The sequence below is a fragment of the Mirounga angustirostris genome, unplaced genomic scaffold (genome assembly GCF_029215605.1).
Source record: "Mirounga angustirostris isolate CCGP_5_RB_7025 unplaced genomic scaffold, mMirAng1.0.hap1 SCAF_3, whole genome shotgun sequence".
In the NCBI taxonomy this organism is placed as follows: domain Eukaryota; kingdom Metazoa; phylum Chordata; class Mammalia; order Carnivora; family Phocidae; genus Mirounga; species Mirounga angustirostris.
The window spans coordinates 124,508,215-124,527,303 of NW_026991711.1; the positions used below are offsets into that span (position 1 = coordinate 124,508,215).

The 19,089-nt window shown below is 37.2% G+C and overlaps 1 protein-coding gene across 21 annotated transcripts in view; it reads right to left on the minus strand.

Moving 5' to 3' along the window:
* The window catches only part of BAZ2B (bromodomain adjacent to zinc finger domain 2B), a 305,426-nt gene that overhangs the window by 27,900 nt on the left and 258,437 nt on the right, over positions 1–19,089 (minus strand). For all 21 annotated transcript variants that reach the window (XM_054506194.2, XM_045868790.3, XM_054506190.2 and 18 more), the window contains 3 exons: positions 17,662–17,905; positions 10,873–10,935; positions 9,747–9,891 (listed from right to left, as the gene is read on the minus strand). In XM_054506194.2, the coding sequence (XP_054362169.2) occupies positions 9,747–9,891; positions 10,873–10,935; positions 17,662–17,905 (452 nt within the window). The remainder of the gene's footprint in view (positions 1–9,746; positions 9,892–10,872; positions 10,936–17,661; positions 17,906–19,089) is intronic.

A 19,089-nucleotide genomic window follows, 5' to 3' on the forward strand; every position in this document is an offset into this window, starting at 1 on the left:
GTGACCTCTACTGGCAGCTTTGGTAACTGTTGGCCAGGCATGCGGTCAACACTCAGGTGCACTGACCAGGCCTGCCAAGGCTGCACAACCCAGTTACATACCTGGAGGAGAAAGACTGCATTTCTTATGGAAGAACAGATTCAGGTAGGGGTACCGAACAAGGCCATTTCACTATTTAACAACGCTGTTTGACACTAGCACTACAAGGGCCTTTGACTCTGGCGAAGATATTCTGATGGCATTTGTTCGCTTTTGAGTTATCTGATTTCCTCCAGCCACTGAATAGGATACATCTTTCCTGGATATGGAGGAGTTACTGTGCCTCTTCCATGTGTGGACCATATAACACTATTAAGACCGAAACATATTTATTATATATAGGGTTTCCAGAAATGATACAATCAAACAACCGGAATTCCTTCCACAGCTGCTGCCATTCAGCAATGGGCTGGCCGACATAGCACTGAGTGGCTGGTCCATGCTCCCTCTTCTCCACAGGCATTACAGAACGCTGGAGTAGTATTCTAAAAGATGGTCGCACTAACCCCTCCATGGTGACCTCCGTCCACTTTCTGGTCTGGCTGCCCTCTACTGATTATAGTCTGAAAACTCCTCACACCTCATAAATGTCCCTACACTTCGGTGAAGTTCCCTGACATCCTGAAGTTGAAGAGCAGAGATGAAGAATCTACTTGGTATGCTGGGGACACTGAGTTTTTATACTCAACATCCCTCTCCTTTTTTTGTACCTTTCAACAGGTGGCTGGAAGGTTCCTGTTGTTCATATTACGGATGAATGGATGGATACAAATGTCGATATTCTCTTGCTTTCCAGATGACACTTGCAAGCAACATCCCCAGGAGGGGCAATTTTGATTCTCTCTTTACTCCAAACAATTCTAAATTCTTGTTGTGCATTCACCCTACAAGCAGGAGACTTTGCTGCAGTCCTTATACCCATATAGTGTACTCTGTCTGGAGGACATCTTTGGTGGGAAAAATGGCACCTCCTGATTTCATGTGGAACTTACTGTTCCAGAAAAAAAGGACAGACTGTATGGATCACCCCTGAAGACAATGATGGACTTGGCGTGGGCATAAACATGCCTGACCACAGAAGGTGAGAGCGTGGATGTAGCGTGAATAATTCTCTCGTCTCCTTTCTTACCGATACTGTGTCGGTAAGACTCAAAATCTCAAAGGCACTCGAGACTTTCCAGCTACGATCTCTAGTGTCAGCATCAGAACCTACTTGTAAGTTGACAGGTACATAGGGAAACAAGCTTTCATTACTTTGCACAAGGGCTCTTTCCTTGATAGGCACCCATGAAGCTGAGGGTATGACCCCAAATCAGCGACCCTGGGGGACACTGCCATTGAGAAGGCTTAGGCTCTTATCACTGAACACATTCGCATTGATTCTTTGACCTGAGTAGTATTATAAATGCATAGTTTCGGATCATTTGTTGGATATACTATAGACATATGGCTCAGGGGAACTCTAAATCTACTAATGTTGCGGAATATTGTTTGTTTTGGAATTTCTCTGGCTTATCGGATGCCTCCTTCAGAAGGCACCATTTAAAATGCAACTGATAGAAGGCATACATCTAGTGAGCCACACCAAGGGTCAGGGGGTGGACTGAAGGGGACTAAACCCTCAGTTTTAGCTAAACGGCTACAGGGTCTCTCCTCCTTCACTCTTTCCTGAGGCCCATCAGCAAGCCAGATTAGCCACTGAGCCAGTTTGCAGAGGGATAGCAGGGCCTTTAGCTGCTGTGGGCACTGTTCCCAAGGCTCTCAGTATGTGGAATCTGCCCTTTGTATTTGTACTCCCTACTGCTATTCCCAGGCCCAGAGGTCCTTTGGTATATATGTTGTTGCTTAGAGAAACAAAGGGTTTTCTACCTCCTCTTGGACTAATCTATAAATACAGAGTATGAAGGAAGGCATCTCTCTCTTGGGGTGCTCTTGTTACTTGTCCAGTCTGCAGTCTGGACAACACTCCTGTGGAACCGATATGGGGGCTCAGCCAGATCCTATGTTCTTTGTTATGTCTCTACTCTAGAGTTACCATACTGATAAACTTTGTTGTTATTAGCACCATGTGGATCACTTATGGTGTGAGTTATCTTGCATCTTGTATAACATGAACTAACAGTTTTCTTTGGAGGTAATCAAGATCTGATATCTTCTCTCTGGATAAAGCTATTATAGGGATTTTAAAAAATAGGTTGGGCATTTATTTTTTTAAAACTTGTGCATTTAAACTTTTAAATAGATGAATGTTAAGTCTAATTTCATTAAAAACAGTTTGTGCTTTTAGATAACTTTTAAAAATGGATAAATGAGAGGAATAGGATATTGCATATTGTTAAGACTGTATTAACTTTTAATATCCACTTCTTTAATGGAAGTTTCTACCATTAGTACTTATTCATCCTTATCAGCCTTGTCTCTCACACTACTTGCCTACAGTGCACACTAATATGCTCTTGTTCTTTGTCTTCATATATGGTGTATCTTTCTAATTAGATTGTGAGCTCTTTCTGGATAGAGACAGTTAATTGATTCTTTTATATCTCCATAGTACTTAGTACAAGGTACAATATAAGTGCATATTAAACACTTGATGATTAAAATAATAAAGGTTTTTCCATTTTAATTAGCTGTAAGATAAAGAGAAGGAATCTACATCTGTTATTTATTTTATAACTTTCATAGCACTTAAAATAATATAGCAGATGCACATTCATCAGTGAATTAATAAAAACTTTATGAGAAAATAACCCCTAAGTGAAAATTTATTCTTACTTTGCCCCTGTACCATGCAATGACCACAAATAATAGTATAAAGTACAATTAATGTTTATATATCACTTTGTAGCTCTCTTAAATCCATTATTTGACATGATAACAACAAAAGAATTTATACAAAGCCTATTAAAATTCTTTTGTAGAAATGAAGCAGGGGAAATAGGAGGGGTAGATGAACCATGAGAGACGATGAACTCTGAAAAACAAACTGACGGTTCTGGGGGGGAGGGGGGTGGGAGGATGGGTTGGCCTGGTGGTGGGTATTGAGGAGGGCACGTTCTGCATGGAGCACTGGGTGTTATGCACAAACAATGAATCATGGAACACTACATCTAAAACTAATGATGTAATGTATGGGGATTAACATAAGAATAAAAAAAAAATTTAAAATTCTTTTGTAGAAAGAGAAATCAGGGTCCAGAGAGGTTAAATGGTAGGGCCTGAACAGAAACTGAGGTCCAATAACTACAAATTCAATTAATGTTATTTAATATGAGAGACCTAAAATTAAAAAGAAAAGTTTCCTATAAGCTATTCTTATAAACCTTATAAAGACATTTAATTACTTACTTTCTTAAAGTATTTTTTAATGTGCCTGTGATATATAAAGTACTATGTTTAACACTAAGAAGAATCAAAAAGTACGTGACAGTTATAAAACTTAAATAATATGAACAGTATATCTATCAATTGCCAAGATAATGGTGTAATTATTTGGTTTTCTAGGAGTTCACAGATAGTAAAAATTAATTCCACTTACATAAACTAGAATTTATAAAAGGGCTAGAACTTGAGCTGGATCAAGAAAGGTGAAATTCAGATGGTGAAGAAAAGGCAAGTTAGCATTATATTGAACAGAATTTGACAAAACAAAGCACGCAAAGGCATGCAAAGAAGGAGGAATGCACATACGTTAAGCAATGGTGGGTAGACTTGTCTATGTTAATTCATACTGGAGAACAGTATAAAGATATTTTGAAGTCAGATTTATAGAAGGCCTTGAATGCTTGCATGCTAGATTGTATACAGACATACTACATCATCTTATCAGCAATAGGGAGTCATTCAAGGTTTTGGAGTAGAGACATGATGACAGAATGTAATGGAAGGAAGAGAGTGTATATAGAGAAGTTGGGGACAGGTGTAATAATCCACATACATATTAATAAAGAACCGATTTCAGCAGTGTTGCAGAGATTAACTTAAGACATTTTGAAGGAAAAATAGAAGCCCTAAATAACTTCACATTTACATGCCCAGGTGATTGAGATTGATGTGGCCCTTAATCAAATTGAAGAATATGTAATTGGTCTGCGGTAGGGCTAGGTTTCTTGGTTTTTTTAAGCTCCTCAGATGATTCTTATTATAGATAAGGCAAAGCCACTTGCCTGGGTACTTCTTTACTGCTTTTAAGCTTTACCAAGGCTCTGCATCTAACAAGTGACAAACAATTTTACAACTTTTTTTGCAATTTTATAATTTTAAATTATATCTCTAAAGGTATATGCACTCATGTTTATTGAGTCATTAGTTTTTTTAAAAAATTCCAGTTAACATACAGTGTGATATTAGTTTCAGGTGTACAATTTAGTGATTCAATACTTATATACAACACCAGTGCTCATCACAAGTGCCCTCCTTAATACTCATCACCTATTTCACCCATCCCCCACCCACCTCCCCTCTGGGAACCATCAGGATGTGCTCTATAGTCAAGAGTCTGTTTCTTGGTTTGCCTCTCTCTCTTTTTCCCCCTATGTTCATCTATTTTGTTTCTTAAATTCCACATATGAGTGAAATCATATGGTATTTGTCTTTCTCTTACTGGCTTATTTCGCTTAGCATAATACTCTCTAGCTCCACCCATGTCACTGCAAATAGAAAGATTTCATTCTTTTTTATGGCTGAGTTATATTCCACTGTGTGTGTGTGTGTGTGCACGTGCACGCATGTGTGTGCATACCACTTCTTTATCCATTCATCAGTCTATGGACATTTTGGCTCTTTCCATAATTTGGCTATTGTAAATAATCCTGCTATAAACACTGGGGTGCATGTACCCCTTCGAATCCGTATTTTTGTATTCTCTGGATAAATACTAGTAGTGCAATTGCTAGACTGTACAGTAGTTCTACTTTTAACTTTTTGAGGACCCTCCATAGTGTTTTCCACAGTGGCTGCACCAGTTTGCATTCCCACCAACAGTGCAAGAGGGTTCCCCTTTCTCTACATCCTCGCCAACACTTGTTGTTCCTTGTGTTAATTTTACCCATTTTGACAGGTGTGAGGTGATAGCTCATTGTACTTTTGATTTATATTTCTCTGATGATGAGTGATTTGTGCATCTTTTCATGTGTCTGTTCACCATCTGTATGTCTTTTTTGGAAAAATGTCTCTTCAGTGTCTTCTGCCCATTTTTTAAATTGTATTGTGTGTTTTGAGTATTTGAGTTTTGTAAGTTCTTTATATTTTGGATACTAACCCTTTATCAGGTATGTCATTTCTAAATATCTTCTCCAATTCCACAGGTTGCCTTTTAGTTTTATTGACTGTTTCCTTCACTGCCCAGATGCTTTTTATTTTGATAAAGTTCAGATAGTTTATTCTTGCTTTTGTTTCCCTTGCCTCAGGAGACATATGTAGTAAGAAGCTGCTATGGCTGGTGTCAGAGAGGTTACTGTCTATATTCTCCTCTAGGATTTTAATGGTTTCCTGTCTTACATTTAGGTCCTTAATCCATTTTGAATTTATTTTCATGTATGGTGTAAGAAAATGATCCAGTTTCATTCTTTCGCATGCAGCATTATTTTTATTTTTATTTTTTTTAAGATTTTATTTATTTATTTGACAGAGAGAGAGACAGCGAGAGAGGGAACACAAGCAGGGGGAGTGGGAGAGGGAGAAGCAGGCTTCCCGCGGAGCAGGGAGCCTGATGCGGGGCTCGATCCCAGGACCCCTGGATCATGACCTGAGTCGAAGGCAGACGCTTAACGACTGAGCCACCCAGGCGCCCCGCAGCATTATTTTTAATAGCCAAGATACGGAAGCAACCCAAGCGTCCATCAATAAATGAATGAATAAGAAGATGTGGCATACACACACACACACACACACACACTGGAATATTACTCAGCTATAAAAAAGAATAAAATCTTACCATTTGGGACAACATGGATAGGCCTAGAAGGTATAATGCTAGGTGAAATAAGTCAGTCAGATAAAGACAAATACCATAGGATTTGACTCATATGTGGAATTTAAGAATCAAAACAAATGAACAAATAAAAAATGAGATAAAAAATCCCCAGACTCTTAAATACAGAGAACAAACTGGTGGCTGCCAGAGTGGAGGTAGGTTGGGGGATGAATGAAATAAAGGGGATTAAGAGTAGAGTTATTTTGGGGTGCCTGGGTGGCTCAGTCAGTTAAGTGTCTGACTTCAGCTCAGGTCATGCTCTCAGGGTCCTGGGACTGAGCCGCATGTTGAGACCTGAGTTGAGCTCTGTGCTCAGCAGGGAGTCTGCTTCTCCCTCTGCCACTCACCCTGCTCCTGTTCCCTCTCTCTCTCTCAAATAAATAAAATCTTAAAAAAAAAAAAAGAGTACACTTATTTTGATGAGCACTGAGTAATATATGGAATTGTTGAATCATTATATTGTATACCTGAAACTAATATAACACTATGTTAACTATACTTAAATAAAAAATAGATTTCCATACTAAAACTTTCATTTAATTTCATTCTAAACAAGCTCCTCCTCTTGGCTTCTTGGATTCAGTTTTAAAAAATCACAATATTTCTACTGAGGATTAATTCATCAAATTTATCTCTGATTCCACTTATATCATATACAATAATTTTTCATAGGATTTCTACCTTTAAGAGATCATGTTCTTCCCATGTTCCTTGTTTGCACCTGAGCTTAGGGCCTTCCTACTTTTAATCTAGACTACTAGAATGATCCCACAACTGATTTTTCCACCCCCTTTTTTGCCAATCCAATGTGTACTTAACTCCCAGATTATTTTAGTGTAGTTCCCCTGCCTATATTAGTCTCTGCCTTCAAGAGGCATTTACCCATTTCTTCTACCACCCCCCACCCCCAAACACACACATCTGGCAACCACCAATCTGTTCTTTGTATCTATGAGTTTAGTTTTCTTTTCTTTTTTATTATTTGTTTAGATTACATATATAAGAGAGTTCATATGGTATTTGTCTTTCTCTTTCTGACTTCACTTAGCATAATGTCCTTTTTTAAAAAAGATTTTATTAATTTATTGGACAGAGAAAGCACAAGTAGGCAGAGTGGCAGGCAGAGGGAGAGGGAGAAGCAGGCTCTCTGCTGAGCAAGGAGCCCGATGCGGGACTCAATCCCAGGACCCTGGGATCATGACCAGAGCTGGAGGCAGATGCTCAACCAACTGAGCCACCCAGGCACCCCACTTAGCATAATGTCCTTGAGGTCCATCCATGTTGTGGCAAATAGCAAGATTGCATTCTTTTTTATGGCTGAGTAACATTCCATATGGGGTGTGTGTGTGTGTGTGTGTGTGTGTGTGTGTGTGTGTAAACCACACTGTCTTTATCCATTCATTCATTGATGGACACACATAAGTTGTTTCCATATCCTGCAATAATATGTAAAATAATCTGTGAATAATGCTGCAGTGAACATGGGGGTGCATATACCTTTTTGAGTTAGTGTTTTCATTTTCTTCGGATAAATAACCAGAAGTAGAATTGCTGGATCATATGGTAGTTCTATTTTTAATTTTTTGAGGAACTCTCATACTCTTTTCCATAGGCTTCACCAATTTACATCTCCACCAACAAGAGTTCCCTTTTCTTCACATTTTCACCAACACTTGTAATTTCTTGTCTTCTTGATTCTAGCCATTCTAATAGGTGTGAAGTAAGATCTTACTGTGATTTTGATTTGCATTTCTCTGATGATTAGTGATATTGAGCACCTTTTCATATGCCTGTTGGCCATGTGTATGTTTTCTTTGGAAAAATGTCCATTCAGATCTGCCCATTTTTTAATCAGATCGTTTTTCTGCTTTGAGTCACATGAGTTCTTTATATATTTTGGTTATTAGTCCCTTATCAGATGTAAGATTTGCAAATATTTTTACCCACTGAGTAGATTGCCTTTTCATTTCACTGATGGTTTCCTTTGCTGTGCAATAACTTCTTAGACTCATGTATTCCCACTTACTAGTTTTTTCCATGCTTAAAATATTTTTATTTTTAAAACATTTTATGTTTTAAATAAATAACTTAACAATTAAATTAATTGTTTATTTTTAAATTTAAAAAACAAATTAAATAAATAAATAAATTAAAAATTAAAAATTAAAAATAAAAAACAAATTAAACAAATTAAATAAATAAATTAAATAAATAAATTAACAAATAGTTAAAAAGGAACCCACCACACTATTCTGTAAAATCAACATGCTGGTCCATCAACATCAATTTTTAAAAAGAGATAAAAGGCAGCTGAAGCTTCCATGTACCCTCCCTGACTCCATGAGCAACTCCTGCTCTGGAAAGGCAGCACATGGGTTTCACGTATCATTCCAGTACATGACTTTATACTCTTACTTCATATAATTTGAAACCATAGGAAATATATTATTGTGTAAAACAACACTGTTTACTATATGCCAACAATGCTTACATGCCAGCCACTACACTACTCTATTTTACATGCATTATTAACTGCCCCCCTTCCAAAAGATTTTTATTTTAAAAAAGGGTGGTTCCATTGCTAAAAACAACTACTTTATAAAAATTGGGGTCTGGGGGCACCTGGGTGGCTCAGTCAATTAAGCGTCTGCCTTCGGCTCAGGTCATGATCTCAAGGTCCTGGGATCAAGCCCAGCATCGGACTCCCTGCTCGGCGAGGAGCCTGCTTCTCCTTCTCCCTCTCCCTCTCCCTGCTGTCCCCCCTGCTTGTGTTCCCTTTCTCACTCTCTCTCTGTCTCTGTCAAATAAATAAATAAATAAAATCTTTAAAAAAAATTTGGATCTGGACATCTATGGGATTAAGCAATCCGCTCTTTCCCCTGGACTGTTAAACTACTACAAGGCATGGATTGTGTTTTATATCTTTGAATCTCCTCTAGTGCCTAAAAATGCCCGGCATAAAGCGGGTATTCAAAAAGAAGTGTGCTGAGAGAAGTTTTTGCCTACAGGTATCACCGTGGAGCCATTGCTACACCCTCAGACTTGTAAGCACTGACATAATACTCTCAGTCCCGTCAGAATTTTAACATTTGGAAACACCCAAACATACAGTTCAATTTCAGATGGTTTATCTAGCACATAAATGCACTGTGTGCTGAGTTAGTTAATGTAACACAAGTGGAGGCAGCAAGAGAAGAGTCTAAAGGAAAAAATATCATGGATTGTGTGGTAACACAAAACTCAAGAAAGAAAAAAGTTTAATGGAGAAGGAGGTGATCATAAATTTCAAACATGAACAAGATTTCAAGATGAATGAGGATTATGATAAGGATCTTAGTTCAAGCAAGTTATCTCCAGGGATACTGTTGGGATGGATGCTTGTTGCAAAGGTTGAAGAATAAACCACATGTTTAGAAATTTGACAATGGGAAGGGAGAAAAAAATGGAGAAGCAGCTATAAAGGATAATACAGGTGAAGATCCTTGTCCACTAAATAAGAAAAGAATAGTTTATGTTTGATGTCAGAAAGAGCGGCAGAAGAGAAATCATGAACAGGGAAGGAATATTTTTCAGTGAAAGAGGCATTATGAGTTCAAAAGGAATGGGAATCAAGGTTACAGTGTTTACCCATAAAGCAAATTTGATTCTGGAAGCACAAAATATTTTGAGGAAGTAACAGGGTTTAAAAAATATGGCTTCTTATATTATTTTGTAACAGATTAATAGTTCCTACCTTCACCACTCTCCATGCCTTCTACAAAAATCCCCCCACATTGGGGAAGAATCCAGTACCGGCGTCTGTAACGATCCTGGCCAAACATCATCGAACGCAAAGAGTGAGAAGCGTCAAAGAGCTTCCTTCTGTACTGACTCTGTTGCTGTTAAAAAATGATGCATATAATTAAGCTATGGGTGTCAAGTGGTTTAAAAATTAATATATAAGTAACTTTATACTTACTATGCCCTTAATAAGCAGATAAATTTCACTACTGGGAACAGACAGCAAAAGAGCTAAATATTACATGCCTGACTTCAATTTCAGTAACATTTACAAAGTTAGAAATTATTTTGAAAGTACTTAGAATATTTTTGTTACCATGGATTAAAAAGATGCTTTATTTTATCAGTTATCTTATAGTAAAACTCATCTTATGCTTGATAATAAACAATGTGCTCAAATATTTTACTGGCCACAACTAGTTCAATTCTATTGATGATAGAGTGTATGACAAATGATTCTCACATATGTAATTGACCATATCTGTATTTGCTTATGTTTATACTCATACTGTAAACCTAGGCAACATACACTAAATTATGGGGTAAATTTGAGATGAATCTAACATTGATATAATATATAGGTATCTCATAATATTAATTTCATAATACTTTAAAAAATTCATCTTTTTTATAAAAGTTCATTTAAAACTTCACTAATGCTACTGAAATTCAATTTTTAATTGAATATTTTAAATGACAAGTACACAAATATATAGTTTATAAATCCAATGCAAATAAAATACACAAATATAGTAATGTATAATAAAACATAAGATGCTGAAACTATTACGATATTTGATTGAACTTTAAAAGTAATTACCTCCAAGAAATAAAACCATGCATTTACTTATATTTTGTATTTAAATGAAGAGCTGAAGAATATAGGCCCTGATTAAGTTTAGGCTTTTAACCTTGGCATTAAACATTTAAGGTTTGTGAGAATGTTTCTAAAGCTCCTCATTTTAATTACTTATAAAAAAGCTTGTTTTTATTTAGCAGCCAGAAGAACTAATTCCATATGAGGTGGATCTTTAAAACCCTGCAAAAAAGATGTTAACTGTAATCTGGAAAGTGCTTACTTTACTCAGTTTTTCAATCTGTTTTTCTAGCTCTTCAACACTTGCTGCTTGGTCACCTTCATCCTATACATAACAAAATACAGTATCATTTACCTGTTTTTAAGATTTATTTCTTTAATCAATCAGCAAATATTTAATGAAAGTCTCCTCCACACAAAGTACCAGGACAGACACTATGGAAATAAGTCTCAGTTGTTGCTCTTTATAAATAGAATAATCTGGTAGGAAGACAAAATATTATCACTAAAAAATAAAACCATCAAATAGTAGGAAGCTATAAGGATCTCAAGATAGGTAGAGATTAAGAGTCATGGAGTTCATGGAAGGGTGAGATTTATTCTAGTGGGAATCTATACCAAGAAAGATTGCACAGAAGAAGTTGTGTTTTTGTTTTGTTGCTGTGGTTGTTTTTGTTTTAAGAAGTTGTGTTTTAATCAGCTATTGAAGAATGGTTAGGAATTGATCAATGAGAGAAAAGAAGGCAGGGCATTCCAGAGAGTTTGACACATCATGACCTGAAAGATACATCAAGAGATAATGTGGGAGATGAGGCATGGATGAGTTGAGGGCTAAATTGTTGAGAGCTTTAAGTGCTTGGCAATGGGCAATAATATCCTTTGAGGGAGGTTAAACATCAGAACTATGCTTTACAAAGAATAATCTGGTAACAGTTGTAAGATGGCCTGGCACAGGGAAAGGACTAGAATTGGCAAATCTTGTTAGTAGATTCCTGCAGTGATTCAAGAGAGAAGGAGAATGTGGGCCTCGCTGGTGTCAAAGAAACAGAGATGAGAAAAGCAAATGGATGTAAGAGATATTACTAATTAGGACTACTAAGTCCTGACAAGTCTGGGATCTGAGGTAGGAAAGAGTAAATTATGATGTTAAGGCTTTAAATCTGGGAACGGCAAAAATATCGGTACTGTTAATCAAAAGAGTCATTTTTAGAGCAAAGAAGGTTAAGTTACATTTTGAACACATTGAGCTTTTAGAAGAAAAAAATAATCTCTACTATATATAGTGCTAATTTCATAAACGGAAAGTACATTTATGACTATATGAATTTTTTCACTCTAGAAAATATAGGAAAACTAACCCCAAATTATATGTTTGAGAGGGAAAGTATGAGGTAATAGAAGGTATATGTGCTTCTTTGAATCTCAGCTGCACTACTTTCATATAGGCAAATTACTTAACTTTTCTAAGACTGTTTTGTTATCTGTAAATTGGTCATAACATTATCCATAACATGGGATCTTTGTGAGAACTAAATAAGAAGAGATCTGAAAGCAACTAGTATAGTTCCTGGCATTTAATATATATGTAAGATTACTTTCCTTCTTTCTGAAAATTGTACTTTAATGAGAAGATGCAGGTACATCTTAGGATAAAAAATCAGAAACTTATTTTTGATGTTCACTTTCTATAAGCATTTTTACAAAGCCACATTGCCACCAACCACTCATGAACAGGTATTTCTACACTGGTATGGTTATGGCCCCAATAAAAGGAAGTGAAAGGAAAATCTCAACAGTTTTACCATTATCTATCATTTATTTACTCCTTATCCAAATTTAGTGAACCAAATTACAAAAGCATTTAGGCATACTTTTTGTGCTAATAGCAATATGATTTCTATTTTGGATTTTAAGAAACCTAAAATCGTTAAATCTTGACTCTCAAATAGATATTTACATATCTATAGGATTCTAAACTGATCTTTTAACCAAAGGATAAATGTTTGATAATTTGCTTATGTAAAAATACAATTCAATCAACAAATATTTGAAATAAGTCATCGAAGTAGCTATGTATCAGCCAAATTAACTGCCATTTCTTTTTTTTTTTTTTAAGATTTTATTTATTTATTTGAGAGAGAGAGAGAGAGCACATGAGGCGGGGGGAGGGTCAGAGGGAGAAGCAGACTCCCTGCTAAGCAGGGAGCCCGATGTGGGACTCGATCCCGGGACTCCAGGATCATGACCTGAGCCGAAGGCGGTCGCTTAACCAACAGCCACCCAGGCGCCCCTAACTGCCATTTCTAAGACTCTTCCTATGATGGAAAAGAAGTAAAATGTCAACTAAAGTTTTATTTAAAGGAGCTTTGGCTAATAGTCCTTATAATTTTAAGAAATATGAAGGAACTTGAAAGACCAGAGAGAAAGACAACAACAAAATTAAGAACACAGAATTCCTGCCATGGTTCTCCATGGTTTATCATCCAATAGAGAGGGCCATTATATGTCCCTATATGCTGGAGTTTAATTGTCCACATAACCTTACATGCCTAATTGTGAAGTTAAGGCTCACAAAAGTTTCAACACAAATCTAAGTATTAGAGAGACTCCATGTGTTAAAGGAATGAAAAGTGAGAAGAGGGGATCATGTTTGAGGCAAAGGGCTATCTATGACCTAGTCAAGGGCCGTATTTTCTAACTGAAAGAGATCATGTGGGTCTCTGCAATTAATCCTTTAAGAAGTATAACTACTGACATGACCTATACTTTAATCAAGAGGCCAAATCTATTTTTGGAGGAATAATGTGCCTATCTTACCAGTCAGATTCATTTAAAATTTTATTTAATAGGAAATTGAGAAGTGGCTGCCAGTTCCCCATTATGAGGAACAGCTCTCAAATCATTTAAATGAATTGCTAATTTGCCTTCTTAGGTCCTAAAATATTTATTATTTTTAAAAAGCTTTTAAACTGTTTTCTCATATTAATAACAAGCTATACATTTGCCAGGATTTTGATCAATGAAACCCTACAATCTAATTAACTCTATAATTCAACACTCATAAAAAAATAAAGTACCACTTTAAATAACACATCTGGCCTAAAAAACACTAATAATGATTTTTAAATAATTAATAATGATTTTTAATCTCCCTTAAAGAAAAAAATTTTCCATGTGAAATTTCCATGTGAAAAAAACAGCCTGGCAAAACAAATAATTTCTGTAAATAAACTCTAATTTAGTGGGATAACTACCCAGTAGAATACACTGAAATCCCAATACAGAGTTTTAAAACTTATGGGAGTTAACACTTCAAACAATTTATAACATTAAGTGCTGAAGAGTGACCCTAATTCTATGAAAAGGTGATTCATATTGGTCAGAAAGGTTTAATTCCTGCTATAGAGAGAGCTCCACTTGCAAAATGAAGCACAGACTGGTTATAAATGGTTTCTTTTGAGTAATTATACTTCTGATATCCAAATTATATACTCTTCACATTATTTATCACAGCATGAAAATATATGACCGAGTGGTTTCAAAAGTACAACATTATGAAATAATTAATTTCTGCAAGGAATCTCAATATGGTCTCCTTTTCAGATTGGTACTCAAAAGAAGTAAAGCTCATTCTAGTGATTTTTATCATTTTGGTTGAAAATACAACATGGGGAAGAATTTATGAAAACATTTTGCATGTATGCTATTTTCACTTAAGAGACCTGTATAGCACATGATCTTGTTAAGCTCCTCCACATTATCCAGATTCAGTCAAAATTTTGATTCAGTAATTCATCACTGGTCTTGATTAGGTATTATTTTCATACATTCTATCAATAAATTCATCCCTCTAAGTCTTCTTTCCTTATTTCTCCAGCAGTACACAGTTGATGTAGGAAAGGAAAAGAATCCTTTCTCAAGGGATGCCTAGGTGGCTCAGTTCGTGGGGCGTCTGCTTTTGGCTCATGACCTGGGGTCCTGGGATTGAGTCCCGTATTGGGTTCCTTGCTCAGCAGGGAGCCTGCTTCTCCCTCTGCCTGTCACTCCCCCTGTTTGTGCTTATGCTCTCTCTCTCTCTCTCTGACAAATGAATAAATAAAATCTTTAAAAAAAGATTCTTTCTCGACTTCCTTAGTTAAATACTCCTGGAATTGAGGGCAAAAGGAGTGATTGACCGTATATTGTCTTTTGAGTATCATTCTGCAGGCTTATCAGTATTTCTAGCATTCTCTTCTGGTAAAAAGTGAACTTTAACCTTTATTTCCCTTTTATACATGTCTATTTCTGTGGCTTGTGGCTTATGGTGGCTTACCTTAAACACACACACACACACACACACACACACTCTATGACCTTGCCTTCTTCCCTGTAGCCTACTCTTCAAAGCTAGCCCCTCCACCGTGATTGAATACCCTCCAAAATCTTTAGGGACTTTATAACATTAATTATTCTCTTCATCTCCTTAATCTTCAACCCCCCTCTCTTATTTTATTGACTCCCTTCAACCAAAAATCATCTCATGTCTTTTACATCTGAAAAATCCTTGGTCTTTTTTTTTTTTTTTAAAGATTTTATTTATTTATTTATTTGACAGAGAAAGACACAGCGAGAGAGGGAACACAAGCAGGGGGAGTGGGAGAGGGAGAAGAAGCAGGCTCCCCGCAGAGCAGGGAGCCCGATGCGGGGCTCGATCCCAGGACCGTGGGATCATGACCTGAGCTGAAGGCAGTCGCCCAACCAACTGAGCCACCCAGGCGCCCGAAAAATCCTTGGTCTTTGTCTACCTCTAGGAACTAACTACCCTTTCTTCTGAGGTACAGTGCTTAAAGCAGTCATTTTCACTTTCTCACTTTCTATTTTTCTCATTCATAGCCTGGTTTCCACTCCTACCCCTCTAATGAAATTGTGCTGGCACTGGTTAAATGAGTCCACATTGCCAACTTCAGTGAATACTTTTAGTCCTCATCACATGGGATTCCTGCTGCCTTCATACTGTTTATCACTCTCTCCTTTTTGAAATGTTCGATTTTCTTGATTTTTATTACTACATGAGTAGAAAAGAGTTAACATTGTGGGCCTGACTGCTGTCCTCTGAAAGGCTTGCTCATAAGATTGGCCCTTGGTGTCTGGGAACTTGGGTTTTGAAGGGTTTCCTTCACTCTGATAAGACTGGCTCACTAAACTGTGCTAACAATGTGGTTGATACTTTTCTTCTGGGAGTCTGGAATTTTGGCCGATGCTATGCAGGGGATGCCAATGTGACCAGCCCCCAGTAAAAACTCTGGGCACCAAGTCTCTAATGGGCTTCCTTAATACACAACATTTCACATATGTCACAACTTATTGCTGAAAGCATTAAGCCCATTCTGTGTCACTCCCTAAGAAAAGACTCTTAGAAGTTCTAGTTGAGCCTGCTTTCCTCTGGATTTTGGCTCATATGCCTTTTCTGGTTGTGCTTTGTTTCCTTTTGCTCTAAGAATTCACTGGCATAGCATGACTAGGTTCTGAGTTCTCTGAGTTCTCCTACTAAATCACTGACTCTGGAGGTGATCTTGGGGATTCCTGACCCACTACAGAAATCTCCTACCTGACTATTTCTTCTTCAGCAAAAATATTCTTCTTCAGCTCTTAAATATTGATGTCCCCTGGGTTTCCAATGTCAGTCCACTACTCTATTCACTAAATCAATTCCCCTGTGAAAACTTATCCACTTTATGATTTTAAATTATTGTCTATGTGCTAATAACCTCTAGATCTATATTTTCAAGACTGACCTTTTCTTCAGGCTTCAGATTCTTAAATCCAACTGACTGCTGACTTCTGCATAGGCACTTCAAACTTAACAAGTCTAAAATAAGGCTACCATCATTTCCTGTCTTCAGCGATCTGTTCCCTCCTCCTGTCCTCCCCTACCATCTATTTAATCTGCTGCTCCTGATTTCTTTCAGTAATGCCAACAATAGCATGCAGTCTACCAAGCCAGATAGTTGGGAATCAATCTTACCCCTCCATCAACCTACACAGCCCATCTTCAAATACTACTCATTCTTCCCACTAAATATTTATGGAATCCTTTCTTCCTTTATCCCAACTACCATTGGTCTAGTGTGTGGACGCTTCACAACTCATCTAAACTACTGCACTATCTCCTGACTGATCTTCCCACCTCTGATCTTGCCCTACCCAAATCTGTTTCTATCTTCTGCAGAACTGCCATAGTGAGTCACTTCAAATTCAAGACTGACCATGTCCTTTCCTTACTTATAACCTTTCAGTGGCTTCCTATCACCAAAAAAAGTATAAAATCCTAGTACACAGCTGTTAGATATGAGGCTCTCCAGTAACACTGAAGCACCTGTAATCCCCTTAAAGCACATTGTGGTTTCAGGCTTCTGTGTCCTCGCTCATGCTGTTCTCTCTGCCTGGAACACTTTTCTGTAGATTCTTCCCCAGATCAACATGTAGCCCAACTGGTAGCTCAGCTAATGAGTCCAGAAAGCCTTTTAAATACTGCTATCAAATCAGTGAACACTTAACACATTACATTTTCTTATTTCAAATATTCCTCAGTGAGACTGTAAATTGAGAGGGGACTTCCAGTGTCTTATTCCTCTTTGATCAAAAGTGCTCATAGCTAGGCACATAATAAACCGGTATTTAAGAAATACACCAATCTCACTAAACCTGACAACACTTTTAGGGCATGAAGGATTGTACAAATGAAAGATATTATGTTACCGGAATAAAAGAGAACACCTAAAGTTAAGAATCTGCATAGTTCTCTGGAGAATGCTCAAGTCATTATATAAAAAGAAAAACTTAACTTCTTTTATTCAGTGTAAGTGCCTTCTATGTGTAGGCACTGTATTCAGTATCTACCTCACAAAAAACTTGATGAGGTCAATATTATAACATTCAGTTTCCAGATGAAGAAACTGAGGGAAGTAATTGTCAAAATGGAATTCGAACACAAATTCATTTGACTCCAAAATCTGTTATTTTTCAATATGTTATGCAGTCTTAGGTTTAAAATCAACTTAAATTTAATTACCTCATCTTCACAGATATCAGTCTTCTTTCCTTTTTTGTCATCTTTATCTTCTTCATCCTCATCATCTTCATCAGCTTGGTCATCACTATCATCGTCGTCATCATCATCAAAATCACTGTCACCTCCCTTCCTTCTTCGTTTGCGTCCTGGTGTGGGTGTGCCCAATGGATGCTGTTCTTCTCCAAGATCAATGCCACCTGAAGTGTCTCTTTTGCCTGTTTTCTTAGCATGAATGATTCTGAGCCTTTAAATATGAAAAAAATGATATGGTAAAGTCTTCTTGCTCTACTTTTTAGAGAGCATAACATTTTTTTTTTTAAAGATTTTATTTATTTATTTGAGGCAGAATGAGAGAGAAAGAGAGAGAGCACATGAGAGGGGGGAGAGTCAGAGGGAGAAGCAGACTCCCTGCCGAGCAGGGAGCCCGATGCGGGACTCGATCCAGGGACTCCAGGATCATGACCTGAGCCGAAGGCAGTCGCTTAACCAACTGAGCCACCCAGGCGCCCGAGAGCATAACATTTTTTAAAAAATATTTTATTTATTTATTTGAGAGAGAGAGAGAGCACAAGCAGGGGGAGGGGCAGGCGGAGAAGCAGGCTTGATCCCAGGATCATGACCTGAGCTGAAAGCAGACGCTTAACTGACTGAGCCACTCAGGCACCCCTTGTTTTTTTTTTAAGACAGAGAAAGATCGAGAGCGTGCACATTGTGGGGGGAGGGGGGAGCCGAGGCAGAGGGAGAAAGAGTGAATCTCAAGCAGGCTCCATGTCCAGCACATAGCCCGACCCAGGGCTCGATCTCATGACCCTGAGATCATGACCTGATCTGAAATCAAGAGTTGGACGTTTAACTGACTGAGCCACCCAGGTGTCCCAAAGAGCACAGCATGAGTTTTAAGGAATAAATCAATGACAATAAAAATTAGAATTAAGGAAGTTAACAAACATATTTCCAGAAATAATAGAATATATTAACTTTAAGAATTATTCAGGATATCTCTTTGGAATTAGAACACATTTAAAAAAATAAAACTTAGAGAAGGCTGAAGATTAACTCTAGCAAAGGCCAAGTGATAATTCCTGATCTCATACTATCAGACTGAATAAATTCAATTCAAATTACTGCAAAGAAACTATCCTCTTAACATAGAAGTTGAATAATTTCAGCATTGTATTTCCTGGCAGGAAGCTAATTAAGTTTCAATGCTGACTACATTTGGATATGTTAGACCCTCTGTAAAAGCAAACTTTAATTAGAAAGCGATTAAAAAAAAAGTGGTAGTTTCAAACAGGCTCTGTTTACGACAAAAGTAACCTGATAGCAAAATTTTAGAAAATGCGACTACTTGATTTCTTTGAAATAAAGAAGATAAATGGACTGTTTTCTAAGTTTGAAGAATATGAGCTCAATGAATCTCATTATATC